We start from the raw sequence: 14805 nt of genomic DNA, 5'->3' as shown, positions 1-14805 counted from the left end.
TGTGCTACTTATGGCATTGAAATGAATGGGAATGGGATATTATAATACCTCTACTATAATACCTTAATCCAATTAATGGTGTCTTCAGTTAATGGGGCTATGAATATCAACCTATGTTTAAATTCCCAGTTCATATTTTATAACTATAAGAAAAAACCCTCAGCAAAAATTCACCTTTGGATTCAATGCTGCAGCATTATTTCAAAATTTATAGTGTATTTGAGCACCCTGCTAAATTATATTTCCCTCTTCAAAGAGCGACTCCTCTCAGGAGTCAATGTCTGATTTGTCCATCAGCTACCATGTTAGACAGACTACATATTTTCTCCTTAATATTCTCTTACCAGCTTTGATGCTTCTACTACATTAGTAAATAACCTACAGATTTTACATTGGAATCATAGTCAGAAGTAAAACTCTATTTTAAGAACAGAAGAATACAATTGGTAAAAGAATAAATATCTTATAAAATTCAATTCATTTCAATTCCATTCATTAAGTATTTATTAAATACATAATTCATCCTAGGTACTGTTCAAAACACTGGAAGATTACATTTTACTTTGTCAAATGAACTAAAATCCAGTCTTGTAAACAGTAAGAATAAGTCCAAGTTTAATCTTTTATGATGTTTTAGGGTATGAAAGGAATGCCTGGAGTCACTGGCCATTCTGGACCATATGGAGCAAAGGTAGTTAATCCTTTTTAAAAAATTATAGATTTTTTAAAATTTGTTATTTCTTATTCCTTTACATGTAAGACTCTCAGTAGAATAATTTAGTGTTTTCTATCATTTCATGGGTTCTCATTTCTCTCGTCATTGTCTAAGTCATTTTTGAGTTGTTTTTACCAACAATGACCATTATCTCTTTTTTTCCCATATTGCTGAAAACTGGACATTTCATCTTTATGTTTCATGTGCATCTCCAAAACATCACCATATAAAGGGTGAACCTGGTATTGGGGTGAAAGGTGAAAAGGGTATTTCTGGATTGCCAGGACCTAGGGTAAGAATTACTTTAAAAATATATATTTTTTATTTATTTCATCAAACATTTCCCAACAAAGTGTAAAACATTTTTAACATTCATTTAAAAAACTTTAAATTCCAAATTCTCTCCCATCCATCCTCCCTCCTTAAGAAGGCAAATAACTTGGTATTGATTAGAGATATGAAACCATGCAAATTATGTTTCCACATTAGCCCTATTGCAAAAAGAAAACAGAAAAAAAAGAAAAAAAGATTTTTTTAAAAAAGTATGCTTCAATCTACACTCAGATTTTATCAATTCTCTCTCTGGAGGTGAATAGAATTTTTCATCATGGGTCCTTTGGAATTGTCTTGGACCATTGTCTTGTTCAGAGAAGCTAAGTACATAGTTGATCATTGTTATAACATTGCTTTTATTGTGGACAATGTTTTTCTAGTTCTGCTTACTTCACTTTGTATCATTTTATATCAATCTTCCTAGATTTTTCCGAAATTGCCCTGTTCATCATTTCTTAGAGCATAATGGTTTTCCATCGCAATCATGTACCACAATGTATTCATCTATTCTTCAACTGATGGACCATATTCTCAATTTCTAATTCTTTGACAACATAAAAATCACTGCTAGAAATATTTTTGTGCAAATAGGTCCTTTTCCCTGTTCATAGATCTGACAGGTACATCTTTCCATGCACCCCTAATTTACTTATGATATCACCTTTTATATCTAAATTGTCTATACATTTTTAATCTTATCTTGGTGTATGAAGTGAGATGTTGGTGTCTGCCTAGTTTTTGCCAAACTACTTTCTAGTTTTTTGAACAATTTTTGTCAAATGGTGAGTTTTTATCCCAAAAGCTTGGATCTCTGAGTTTATCAAACATTTGATTACTATCATCATTTACTCCTAGATTGCATAACTAATCTTTTCTACCTTTTCATCACTCCATTTCTCAGCCAGTACTAGATTGTTTTGATGATTACCATATAGTAATATATTTTTAATTCTGGTACTGCTAGGCCAGCTTCCTTTATGAATTTATTCATTTATTCCCTTGATATTTTTTAACATTTTGTTCTCCCAGATGATTTAAAAATTATTTTTCCTAACTCTATGAAATAATTCTTTGACAGTGTGATTGGTATGATACTGAATAAGTAAATTAATTTAGGTGGAATTATTGTTTTTATTATATTCCTTGGCCCATGAGCAATTAATATTTCTTCTGTTGTTTAGATGTCTTTATTTGTGTGAAAAGTGTTTTGTATATGTGCTCATAATGTCCCTAGATTTTTCTTGATAGACTCCCAAATAATTTATATTGTCTGTAGTTATTTTAGGTGGAATTTCTCTATCTCATTCAACTGGATCAAGACAAATGATTTAAGTTCTCATCCTAGTCTTGTTTAGTCATTCAGTTGTGTCTGACTTTACGATCTAGCACTCTCCATGAGATTTTCTTGGCAAGGATACTGGAGTAGTTTGCTATTTCCTTTTCCAATGGATTAAGGCAAACAGAGGTGAAGTGACTTATCCAAGATTACACAGCTAATAAGTTTCTGAGGCCAGATTTGAATTCAGTTTTTCATGACACTGGCCTTAGTGCTCTATCCACTGAGCCACCTAGCTTATTTGAATCTACTTATAGAATACTTCTCTTTCTTGCACATTTTATAAAAGTCTTTAGACTAATATATCTGGAATGTTAAAGCTACTCAAAACAGGATAATATATGAAATAAGAACAATATTGCTTTGATGAGAAAAGTCAAAAGATAGTCACAATTTCTTAGAAAATTCATCCTAAAGCTTACACTCAAAAAACAGACAAAGAAGAATAAAGAAAATACTGGGGATCCCTGGTCATTTCCTGTGCACTTTGGCGCCAACCTCATAACAGTTTAGAATTGTTACTTTAAGCCTGTAGGGTAAAATGAGATGTCAGTCTTAGAGGAATATCTAGAAAAAGGTGAGGCAGCAAGTAAAAAAAATCATCATGCCAGCCACTAATTAGCACCTCCATTGACACTGTCAGCTCTTGAGACCAAGCTTCAATTGGCAAGGGAATGGGATTGTCCCTTTACTTTAGATTTAAGGAGGGAGAATAGTGAGGCACTAGTGTCATGGTGATTTGTATGGCCTCTACCTAAATGATGCCAGCTATTTCTGGGCAAATTATAAAGCATCTGTTTCTAAAATAACTCAAGTGCAATTATTATTAAATTGACAAAAATCAAGTAGAACATATGGTTGAGGTGCACTGAATAATGGCATCAAGTATAAAGGACTGACAGTTGGATGGTTATTGAGGAATGCTTAATTGGAGTTTTTAAAAAATGGTATCATAGAGAGAATCAATTTTATATCTATTTAGTATCTTTCTTTCCAATTACCTTGGAAAGCATAAGTACATATATTAAACACAAATATTTAACTCCATCATGAAGTTTTGTTGTTCAATAATGTCCAAGTCTTTGTGACTCCGTTTGGGGTTTTTTTGGGGAAAGATATTAAGGTGGTTTGCCATTTCCTTCTCTGTTTCATTATTTGACAGATGAGGAAACTGAGGTTTAGGTATAGGGTTAATGACTTGCCCCAGGTCACACAGCTAGTAAATGTCTGATCTGAAGTAGGGAAAGTTAATTGGTTTATTCATTTACATTTATTTCTACTGTTTTTTTTGTCTGTGTGTGTGTATTGTGTGAATCTATAAGGGTGCCCCTGGTTCCCATGGACTTCCAGGCTTTCCAGGAATAAAGGTAAACATATCAAGATAGCAAACAATTTATATGAAACAGAATTCAACATTGTTCCCAATGCATAACTTCTTTGTCCTCTTAGTTGAAGATCAAAATTATGCCACAAGGAAATGTATGTGTGACTAGGAAAAAAGGACATTTTCATGTATGATGTACACACTCTAGTTATAGATATAAATGCTAGAGCCATCAAGTCAATGGGAAATATAATCTCAGATTGCAGAATGGCACAGAACACTCATGGAAATGGACAATATGCACTGACATGAGACATAAATTTAAACGAACTATCTTGTCATTGAATCAGATTTTTACAAAGAAGACCTGTCCCTGGTTATTTTTAGGGAGAACCTGGAGCAATTGGCAGCCGTGGGCCATTCGGAGTTCTTGGCACTAAGGTAATGAAATAAGCATTCATAATGGGCAGAGACTCTTAATTTTCTGACTCCTGTAGCACCATTGAATTCATATGTGAAGACATATTTCAGAAATAAAACTTTCAAAAAGGTAAAATAGTTTCCCTATCTGTCAATATATTTTTAAAGGTATTTTTGTAATGCTCACATTAAAGGTTGAAAAATAAATTCTCTTAAAAGGTGGAGGGTCAATATGCATATTTCAGATATTTCATGGGGTGGTTTTATTTATTTCTGTAGTCCAGACCTGTGATTTTACTGATATAGGGTTCTGCTGATGAAGAAACTCCCTCTGCCAATGCAGGTTGACAACTGTTCTGCAGCTTATAATCTTAGAGACTTGTCTGGGCTACTGAGATGTTCAATGACTTACCCAGGGTCACACAACCAGTTTGTGTCAGAGGCAGGATATGAACCCAGGTCTTCCTGACTCTGAGGTAGGCACCTTATCCCCTAATTCTGGTGGCCTTAACTAGTTTTTTTTCCCTAACTCTTCCCTAGCACATTGGTCTTAATACATATTAGATCAAATATGTTGTCTAGCTGATTGACCAATTCAATAATCTAATTGAAAACCAACATGGCATTTAGAGCAGGAAGGGACAGTAGAGGCCAGGTTTAGAATAAATGGGTTGATTCATTCCATAGATGAGGAAATTTTGACTTAGCAACTTTAAGGGATTTACCTAAAGTCACACAGCTAGTAATAGATCATCTAGAAAGGATCATACATATGGTTGCTCTTGATGGGAGTTTTTTTTTTCTTCTAATTTTTATTTAGAATATTTTTCCATGGTTACATGATTCATATCCCTCCCTTTCCCCTCGCTTTCTCCTCTCCCCTCCCAAAGCTGACAAGCAGTTCCACTGGGTTATACACATATCATTGTTCAAAATGTATTTCCATGTTATTCATATTTGCAGTAGAGCAATTCTTTAACATCATCAAAACCCTAATCACATCCCCATCACACTATGTGGCTGATCATATATTTTTCTTCTGTGTTTCTGCTCCCACAATTCTTTCTCTGAATGTGGATAGCATCTTCTTTCTCATAAGTCCTTCAGAATTGTCCTGGATCATTGCATTGTTGCTAGTACAGAAGTCTGTTACATTGGATTGTACCACAGTGTATCAGTCTCTGTGTACAATGTTCTCCTGGTTCTGCTCCTTTTGCTCTGCATCAATTCTTGGAGGTTGTTCCAATTCACATGGAATTCTTTGATGAAATTTTTTCAAAGCAGATTTTCTGTAACTTTCATATCCAGTCCTCCCTGAGTACACTCAGCTGTAGGGGTTAAAGAAAAAAGGAGTGTGGCAATCTTTACTGTCAAAGGACATTCTATAGCCAAGTCTCGTTTGATGAATAAACCATAATGTTATTATTTGGCATTCATATTGGGTTATTAGATGCTTTGACGTTTTAACTTACCAAATGGATCTCATGAGCTGAAAGTTGCTAGTCTCTGCTGTGTCTAACTCAAAACTTTGAGGTTGTTTTCCCATCTATTAGGGGTACAATGATGTGATATAGTTGATTGAGGGCTGGCCTTGGTTTCAGGAATACCCAGGTTCAAATCCTGCCCTTGACACATTCAAGCTGTGCGACTCTGGGCAAGTCACGAGAGCCTCCTAGTGCCCCAAGGAACTCCCTAAGTCTATAAATTACAGATGAGATGTCATGTTGCATCAGTGAGAGGAGTTTCTTCCTTAGGAGTTCTCCATATTGATGCAATTCTAGATCCTAATTATTTTAAAGGTATTTTTGTTACTCCTAAAAGTCCACCAGGAATTATTTATTTCTCTTGATGTTATATGATCATTATTTATTTAGAAACATTTGTTGCCCATCTGATATATATTTGATGCCTGGCAATATGAAAAAAGTATTAATAATTCTAAGAAAAGTGATTGAATAAATGAATGATTTCAGGGAGATCCTGGAGAACGTGGGAAGCCAGGACCACCAGGTGTTTTGGTAACTCCACCTGTTCTATGCAAAGGTTTGTGCTGTCTTTGTTTACTCTGTAATAACATTGGGGATGTTCTGCAGTGGAAGAAATGGCCTTACTGACTTCATGCCTCACTTACGCTTGGCAAAATATGTGTGTTTTACCCTGAGCCTATAGTTACCAATAGAGAGATATAAATGAATAGTTGTGTTTGTTCTAGCATGCCCTGAACATTTATTACATAACTATAAATTATTATTGTATAAATTAATTAGTTATATTTATTATCTGCAAACTTCTGTTTCATAAAAGTAGCCCTGATATACTTCAGCCAAAATAAATGAAATATATATTTTATTCACTATTTCAATGGGCCTGATATGGGTACTCTAGACAATGGTGCAGAACAGAGGCCATCCGGTAATACCCTTTCATCCTCTATGATTTTTTTCTATGTGCTTTCCTATGAATCCTCCATTGAAATGTTTATATAATAAGCTAGAAGCTTTCTCATACATCTTTTAATAATCTGTGAGTAATAGTGGGGCATGTGGGTTATCTCTTAGTTTACAGATAGTAGTCTACAAAAGGTTGACATTTATGCAATAAATAGAAGTCTTGAATTTCAAAAATCCAAAATGTTTGTTCCCTTTTAAGAAATTTGGATTTATAAATCTTTAAAAATTTAAAAAAGAAAAGAAAAAAAGAAAAAAATAGAAATTTGGATTTGAGTTTCAATGACAATGACATCTTGGTAAAGATGACAAAGCAGCACAAGTTTCAGAGTGGTGCAAATCTTAACTGTTTACTAAGCATAACCTATTTCCTGTGTTCTTTAACAGGACCTCCAGGGGATCCAGGATTTCCAGGAAGCTATGGAGAAATAGGGTCAATGGGACCGCCTGGTCCATCAGGACCCTCGGGAAGACCAGGGGAAGACAGAATAGGTAGGAACTCACTTCTTTTCTCTAAAAATTGGTATTTTCTAGGAGAGGTTAAATGCCCAATATGGTTCCAGATCCTGATAAGAAATGATTTAAGCTTTTTAGGTTTCAAGACCCTTTACACTCTTAAAAATTATTGAAAATGCTAAAAAAGTTTTTATTTACATGAGGCATATCTGTCTATATCATTAGAAATTAAAACTATAAAACTTTAAGATATTAATTTCAAATAACAATAGTAGACCCATCAAATATTAGCAAAAATAACATTTTATGAAAAATGACAATATTCTCCGAGACCATAAAATGAATGAGAATGACATTGTTTTATATGTTGTTTTTTTTTTGTAAATCACTTTTATGTCTGATGTAAAAGAAAGCAGCTGATTCTTATATCTGCTTCTTCTTTCAATCTGTTGAGATATACTGTTAGTTGAGGTATATTTTTACTTTTACTTTTTTTTTTTATTTTAAACCCTTAACTTCTGTATATTGACTTATAGGTGGAAGAGTGGTAAGGGTAGGCAATGGGGGTCAAGTGACTTGCCCAGGGTCACACAGCTGGGAAGTGTCTGAGGCCGGATTTGAACCTAGGACCTCCCGTCTCTAGGCTTGGCTCTCAAACCACTGAGCTACCCAGCTGCCCTGAGGTATATTTTTAAAAAGTGACCTCATTCAGATAGGTGGTTGGAAAAGAAAGGGATACTTTAAAAAGAATATAAAATTTAAATTTAACTGTGAAAATATTCTTGACCTAATAGATCCCTAAAAAGGCTCTCAGGGGTCCTTGAACTGCCCCCCTTTTTTTTTTAAACCCTTACCTTCCATCTTAGAATTAATACTAGGCATTTGGTTCCAAGACAGATGAATAATAGGGATTAAGATGTGAAATCCCCTGAGTTCACAGACTGCCTGTGCTCTTTACTCCTCTGTCACCTTAGGCAAGTCACTTAAATTTTCTTGATTACTTTTTTTTTTTTTTAATTTGGAAGATGGGCTAAATGGTCCTTTATGGCTCCTTCAAGTAGGATCTTCTGATTCCCTCACAGAAAGTGAGGCAAGAGGTCACCTATTGGTGTATACCAGGTTGCTTCTAATTTATCCACAAATCCATCTTATCTGCTCAGAGTCTGAGTATTCACTTAATTCTTCTCCACAAGCGCAAGCTCATGTTTAAGAGACAAACAGAAACAACCAGAAATGATGCTATCAAGTCAACAGTTGTTTATTTGTTCAGGAGAGAAACTTCAGACAATATTCTGTTTGCCTAATCTTAGTACTATTTAATCTACACTGTAGGCATTTTCAGGGGAGTTATTCCTAATGTCACCTTAACCTCTTGGTCAAGATGAATCAACAGCCTTTCCCTTTCTGCGTAAGAGTGAATATCAAAGGACAAAATTCCAGCTAATCTTTGGACACTAAGGTTGAGCTTCTCATACTTCAGTTTACCAAGATTGTCAATGACATAAAAGTAGTATCTATATAGATGACTTAAAAAAGAGTAGAAGAGGAAAAATTCTTTAAGGACACATAGAAGCACAATTTAAAATGAGGCAGCATTATTTTAATCTAATTAAAAAGTACATTAAAATTTTCAACAAATTAAGATTTAATTTAAGATAGGAAGTGAAACTGGGAATTTATTAGTCTTGGGAACTACCCAGCCTCCGATTTATAGTCCTAGAGAACTGCCAAAGTACTTCAAAGTTGTGACTTGCCCAGGGCCACTCATCCAGGATATATCACAGGTGGGACTTGAACCCAATTGTTTCTGGCTTTAAGTCCATCTATTTGTATAGTACATAAAAAATGTTGAAATTTCCTGAGATGTAGAAACCACCTCAGTTGAATTCTGAGTTCAGGTAATGCAGATGCATATACATTTCTCTTATTTTCCCACACAAAAACTTCAAAGACTCCTTATCTCTTAAAGTCAAAACTCCTTAATATGGCATTCAAAGCTCTCCCCAATCTTGCATAAATCAGTTCTTCCAGCTTTCTCTTCCATTAGTCTTCTACCCTCTAGTCAACACATCTCATTCCTTCCTTCCCCTGTCCTTGCTTAAATTGTGCTATGTAACTGTAATGCCCACTCCACCATTTCTGCCAACAATATTTTTCTAATTCAACAATAATTCTAATTATTCTGATGTGGGAGAGTAAGTAAGACATGCAACTACAGCTATAGTTAGGAAGTCCTGAGTTCAGATTCAGTCTTTAGTCACTAACTAGATGAATGACACTGGGTAAATCATGTAACCACTATTTGTGGGGTTTGTTCATTTACAAAATGAAGATAATAATAGCCACCTACATCCCAGGGTGATTGTGAGGATAAAAAGATACATTTGTAAAGTGCTTTGCAAAGCCTAAGTGCTATATAAATGGTAGTTATTAATATTATTGTGATTATTGCTTATTGATCCATTTATTCAAGTACTTAGCAATATTGCAAAAATTTTAAAAGATATTTTAAATGTTTGGCTACTCTCATTATATACTTATATTTTTTCAGGATTCTTCCTTTGGGCCAGAGCTGTGATTTCCTCTGTAAAGGATATTCTGAGAATCAAAATTCCCTGTACTTAAGCACATTGGCAATACTGTAATTTAAAGTCATGAAGAGTTACCTGGGGGTAAAAGAAGGCTAATTTGTACCAGTGGTAGAACTTGAACTCATGTGTTCAAAGCAGAAGCAAATTTCAAAGCAGACCATCTCTATTACTTTATAATCCTTCTTTTTCCATCTAAAATACTACATGGGCTAAATTAAATCAGATACCTTATATAACCCCCAATAATTTCAAACTTGGAGAAAAAGTGGAGGCAAAATCTTGCTGTTTAGACATGGATTTCAGTCTTCAGATCCATTTATGTTTATTTAAATGAAATCATCGCATTTTTATTTTATTCTCAAAACTAATGGAATGACTTTTTCAAAACATTATTGTATAAAATGAAAATATATTTTAACTACAAATAATAGTCATGGTATGTTTGATTTTAAATATTTATTCAATAAACATTTATTTTAGGAAAAACAGGACCCCCTGGGCTTCCAGGGTTACCAGGTATGCAAGGCCTTCAGGGTGAAACTGGAATTCCTGGAAGTGGTCATTCTCCTGCAGGAAGACCAGGGACTCCAGGACACCCAGGAATGCCAGGAGTCCCAGGGCAGCAAGGTCTACCTGGATCAGATGGTATAATGGACATTTCCTATACATTATTTAGTATTTACATAGCACCTTACATGGGCTAAATTATTTACAAAATATATAACATATATTTGTGTGATTTCAACAACCTTATGAAGTATTTTGTTTTTTACTCCTATTTTAAAGTCAGTGAAGACAGCTTCAATTTGTAAACTAAATTTGATTTCAGTGATGCTTATTTAGTTAAGATTAATAGCCAAGCTATCAATAGAAAATTTTTATATTTCATTTCTAATAACTAGTACAGTGACAAAAGTGACAGTGACAGTTTTTAGGGTCTACTTTATCTTTTTCTCTTAAACAATGATTAACAATTGGAGAAACATTAGGTGCTAAACCTTGATTCTCAGTCCTTTTCAGTTTCTAAGAAATGGCTCAGATTGCATAGAAGGATAGAAAGACAAACAGAGAAAGAGACAGATGGACAGAGAATGGAACAAAGGATAGAGCCTACAGAAAGAGACAAGGAAAGATAGAAAATGATAGAGAGGGAGTTAGAGGAAGGAAGAGAAAGAAAAAAGGGTAACAAATAGACAAAGGAGAAGAGAGGGGAAGAGAAAGAGATAAATGGGAAAACATAGATTAAGAAAGAGACAGAGAAAGAGGGATGAAAAAGAGATGGAGAGATGAAGATAACAAAAGATTCAGAGAAGAGGAAAGGCAGATAGACAGGTAGAGAAAGAAAAAGAAACAAACAAATGAGGAAAGACAGACAGACAAATGGAAATGGATGGATAAAGATAAATGAAGCAAGTTAGAGAGATGGATGGATAAAGAGAGACAGACAAATAGAGAAAATGAGACAGCAGACAGAAGAGAGGTGGAGGTGAGAGGCATATAAAGATAGAAAATGAAAAAGAAACAAAAGTGGTAAAAAAGGAAGAGAGAAACAGATGGAAGAAGAGAAAGATAGATGAAGAGATAGGCAGATTGATGGAGAGACACACACAGAAGAAGAGAAAGATAAATAGATGGAAAGAGACAGATTGGCACACACAGAAAGACTGACAGAGAAGGACAGAGAAACTGGAAGATGAGAGTGGCAGAGGAAAAAAGTTCTCTACTTTTATTTCTTGAAAGATTTATAAAAATTTCACATTTCCTCTCCCATGTCAAGTCATACGTTGTAGCATTGGGCCCCCTGGACCACAAGGAGTGAAAGGTCAATCAGGACCTCCAGGAAGAAGAGGCACAAAAGGAGAAAAAGGCAAGTCTACGTCAAGAATTGAATTTCAATTGCAAAGCTCAGTTTCATTCAATTTCCCAGATAACTTTGAAGGTACAGAAGGTGAAACTCTTCACAGACAGGGTGCACAGCTCAGCATTTGCTTCCAATTCTAGACATTCTTTAACCCATATGTATTCACACATCCTTATCTGCATCTGGCATGAATAAAACTCACCAGAAAACAAAGACTAAAGTAGATATGCACATGTGGAAAGAGCCTAGTCACCTGGAGGGAATGTTGCCACAAAATTGCCACCTTTCTTTTCTTAAGTCAGCAGGATCCCAGGGTCCATCTGGAGAGAGGGAAATGGAAGATAGTCAGCATTTTTTTTTTCATAAACCTACTTATCTTCTTTTAAATTTCCTAGTTGGGATGAGGCCCCAATATTGTCTGAACTGCCACATATTTTTCCTTATACTTAGTGCTAGTAACTATGACCATGTTGATGGGCAACTGATGAATTTATAGAATAAGCAAAAAAATCTGTGATTTCATGTCTGTGAGATCTTATACCACCAACATAGATTGCAGTTTGGAGAATTGATTTAGAAATAGAACTTAAGTAATAAATTAATATTCAATCATAGGTCTTCCTGACTCTGAGTCCAACATTCTGACTAGTTAGCCATACCATGTGAATCTTAATTAACATATATATTTAAGGCTCTGAAGTATCTCTATTAGTATATTATTCCATTTTCTTCTTAATTCATTTATTTGTCGTAGAGCTATAACTGAACAAAATTAACCTTAAAGTATTAGGATAGTGGTACATTAGAAAAACCACTGTTTGGGGGTAGGGGAGGAGCCAGAGGTCTTGAGTACAAACCCCAACTCAGTGATCAAGTAAACACATTTCCTGAGTAGCAGTACATGAATATGTGTGTGAGGGTGTGTATGTCTCATTCCACACACCAAACTGTTCATTTTTCTGTATGTTTCATCATTGGTTCTTTAGAATCATGAATGGTCTTTGTACTGATTATAGTACACACAGGTTTATTTCCTACTATTTCCATTGAATAATTTCTAGATGTATTTTTCTGAAAGTCTATTCATGGCATTAACTTTTTTTCTTTCCTTTTTCTTCTTTTTGGTTAGAAAAGGACAAATTAAGGTCCCACTATTATTGTAGTTTTATTGTCTATTTCTTCTTGTAATTCATCTAGTTTTTAATTTAAGTACTTATAGGCTATGTCAGTGGATTTATATATATATATATTACATTTTAAAACAAATTCATTGTTTTTTTTATTTTTCAATAAAATGTAGCTCCCTTCTTTATGTTTGTTTTTGTTGGTTTTTTCCTGTCGTTGGCTTGGCTAAAATCATATTTGCTACCCTGCCTTTTTTGTATTCAGTTGAGGCAAAATATATTTTGCTCTAACCCCTTACTTTAAGTAGGTGTAAGTCTTTACATTTCAAGGGTGTTTCTGGTAATCAACATTTTGTTGGGTTTTACATTCTAATCTAGTCTTCTAATCACTTCCATTTTCTGAGTGAGTTAATACCATTTACATTTACAATTAGGGCAGCTAGGTTGTGCAATGGATAAAATGCTGAATCTGAAGTCAGAAAGACTCGTCTTCCTGGGTTTATAACTGGCCTTAGACATTCACTATCTGTGTGACTCTGTTGTCCCAGTTCCTCATCTGTAAAATGAACTAGAGAAGGAAATGGCAATCCACTCTAGTATCTTCACCAAGAAAACCCCAAGTGGGGTTACAGAAAATCAGACACAACTGAAATGACTGAACAAGAAATATTTACAGTCATAGTAGTTGATTGTTTATTTTTCTCCATTCTATTCATATATATATATATGTACATATATATATATATTCAAATTATTATCCTTTCCCTCTCTTTTAACTTTTTCTTTACAATCCCTTCTTAAGATTGGTTTTGCTTATGACTAATACTTCCTTGAATCTGTTCTCCATTTTATATTCCCTTTCCCAAACTCTTCCCATTTCTAAATATATTCAACTATTGAGTTGAATATATTTCTGCACCAAACTCTTTCTGTGTATTCTGTCCTCCTTTGACCAACTTAGTTGAAAGTGAAATTTAAGTGATATCTACTTCTCTTCCTTCCAGGTTCACATATAGTTTTACTTGTACAATTTGGTTATGTGTCTTAAGTTTCCTCATTTTTTCTCCCATTTTCTCTTAAGATATGCTTTCTTTCCACTCCCTTTATTTTTTTCTTATATCAGTTTAACATTATAAAACTATTTATGTGCCTTCTCTTTTAAATGACTGACTTCCTCTATGGCCCCTTGTGACCTTTTCTATTAGAATGCAAACAATCCATCCTTATAAATTCTTTTCTGAGTCTTCACTTGTAGTTGCTTTAAATTTTTTCTTTCTCTTGATGTTTGTATTTATATTTCAAAGTTCTATTTGAGCTCTAGTTTTTTATCATCGCTAATTTCTTTCAATGATTTATTCCATAGTTAAGTCAAACCTTTATTTGTTTGTTTGTTTTCAATAGGAAATGAAGGACTGTGTTCATGTTGCCCAGGTCCCATGGGCCTTCCAGGCACTCCAGGACCACCTGGACTTCAGGGTAGGAAAGGAGAAGTGGGTCCACCTGGGAGAGTAGGAGAAAAAGGTGACCCAGGCTCTCCTGGTGCTCAAGGATCCCCAGGACCTCCAGTGAGTAATTCTTACCAATTATATAGGTAATGCATCTCATTTTAAAGAAACCTCAATTGAATGTCCTTCCTTCTAACTTGCATGGTATTATACAGAGACTGTCTATCAGTGTGAAGAGTATGGAGAGATTATTAATGCTTTCAGGTATAGTTATCACAGATAAATTTTCTCCAATGTGCCACAATATGTTCACATGACTAATGAATTTAGCCTAGTTAGTGATCTAAATCGACACCACCCCAGCTGATTGAACTAAAGCTGTTTTATCTCAGTGAGATGCCTGGCACTCTGCCCTAGAACAAAGCACAGCCCAGTGAGGGGTCTCATGTCTTAGGAGAGAGAGCAGGACATGGAGTTAGTAGACTTGGATTTGAATCCTACTTCTTATACTTACCAACTCTGTGATTATAGGCAAGTCAATTAACCTTTCTGAGCCTCCTCTGTCAAATGGGGATAATAATAACATGCAGGGCTATTGATAGAATCAAATGAGATAATCAACAAAGGGCCTTACCAACCTTAAACAGCTTCCCAACTATCATTATATGAGGTGTCCCCAAATTCATAGTGCTTTAATCTATTAAAGCTTAAAACTTCACCAAGAGTTTTGAGATACCCAATATTTATTATCAT

The 14805-nt window shown here is 34.6% G+C and overlaps 1 protein-coding gene across 1 annotated transcript in view; it reads left to right on the top strand.

Moving 5' to 3' along the window:
* COL4A4 (collagen type IV alpha 4 chain) overlaps positions 1-14805 on the top strand; it is a 155261-nt gene that overhangs the window by 55446 nt on the left and 85010 nt on the right. The window contains exons 11-19 of the mRNA XM_044669450.1: positions 638-691; positions 948-1007; positions 3707-3751; positions 4096-4149; positions 6102-6171; positions 6963-7067; positions 10103-10267; positions 11400-11489; positions 14009-14172. Coding sequence (XP_044525385.1) covers positions 638-691; positions 948-1007; positions 3707-3751; positions 4096-4149; positions 6102-6171; positions 6963-7067; positions 10103-10267; positions 11400-11489; positions 14009-14172 — 807 coding nt within the window. The remainder of the gene's footprint in view (positions 1-637; positions 692-947; positions 1008-3706; positions 3752-4095; positions 4150-6101; positions 6172-6962; positions 7068-10102; positions 10268-11399; positions 11490-14008; positions 14173-14805) is intronic.

This window comes from Gracilinanus agilis, chromosome 3 (genome assembly GCF_016433145.1).
Source record: "Gracilinanus agilis isolate LMUSP501 chromosome 3, AgileGrace, whole genome shotgun sequence".
Classification (NCBI taxonomy): domain Eukaryota; kingdom Metazoa; phylum Chordata; class Mammalia; order Didelphimorphia; family Didelphidae; genus Gracilinanus; species Gracilinanus agilis.
Note: the sequence above shows the minus strand (reverse complement) of the source record. Positions and strands in the feature narration are given on the sequence as shown.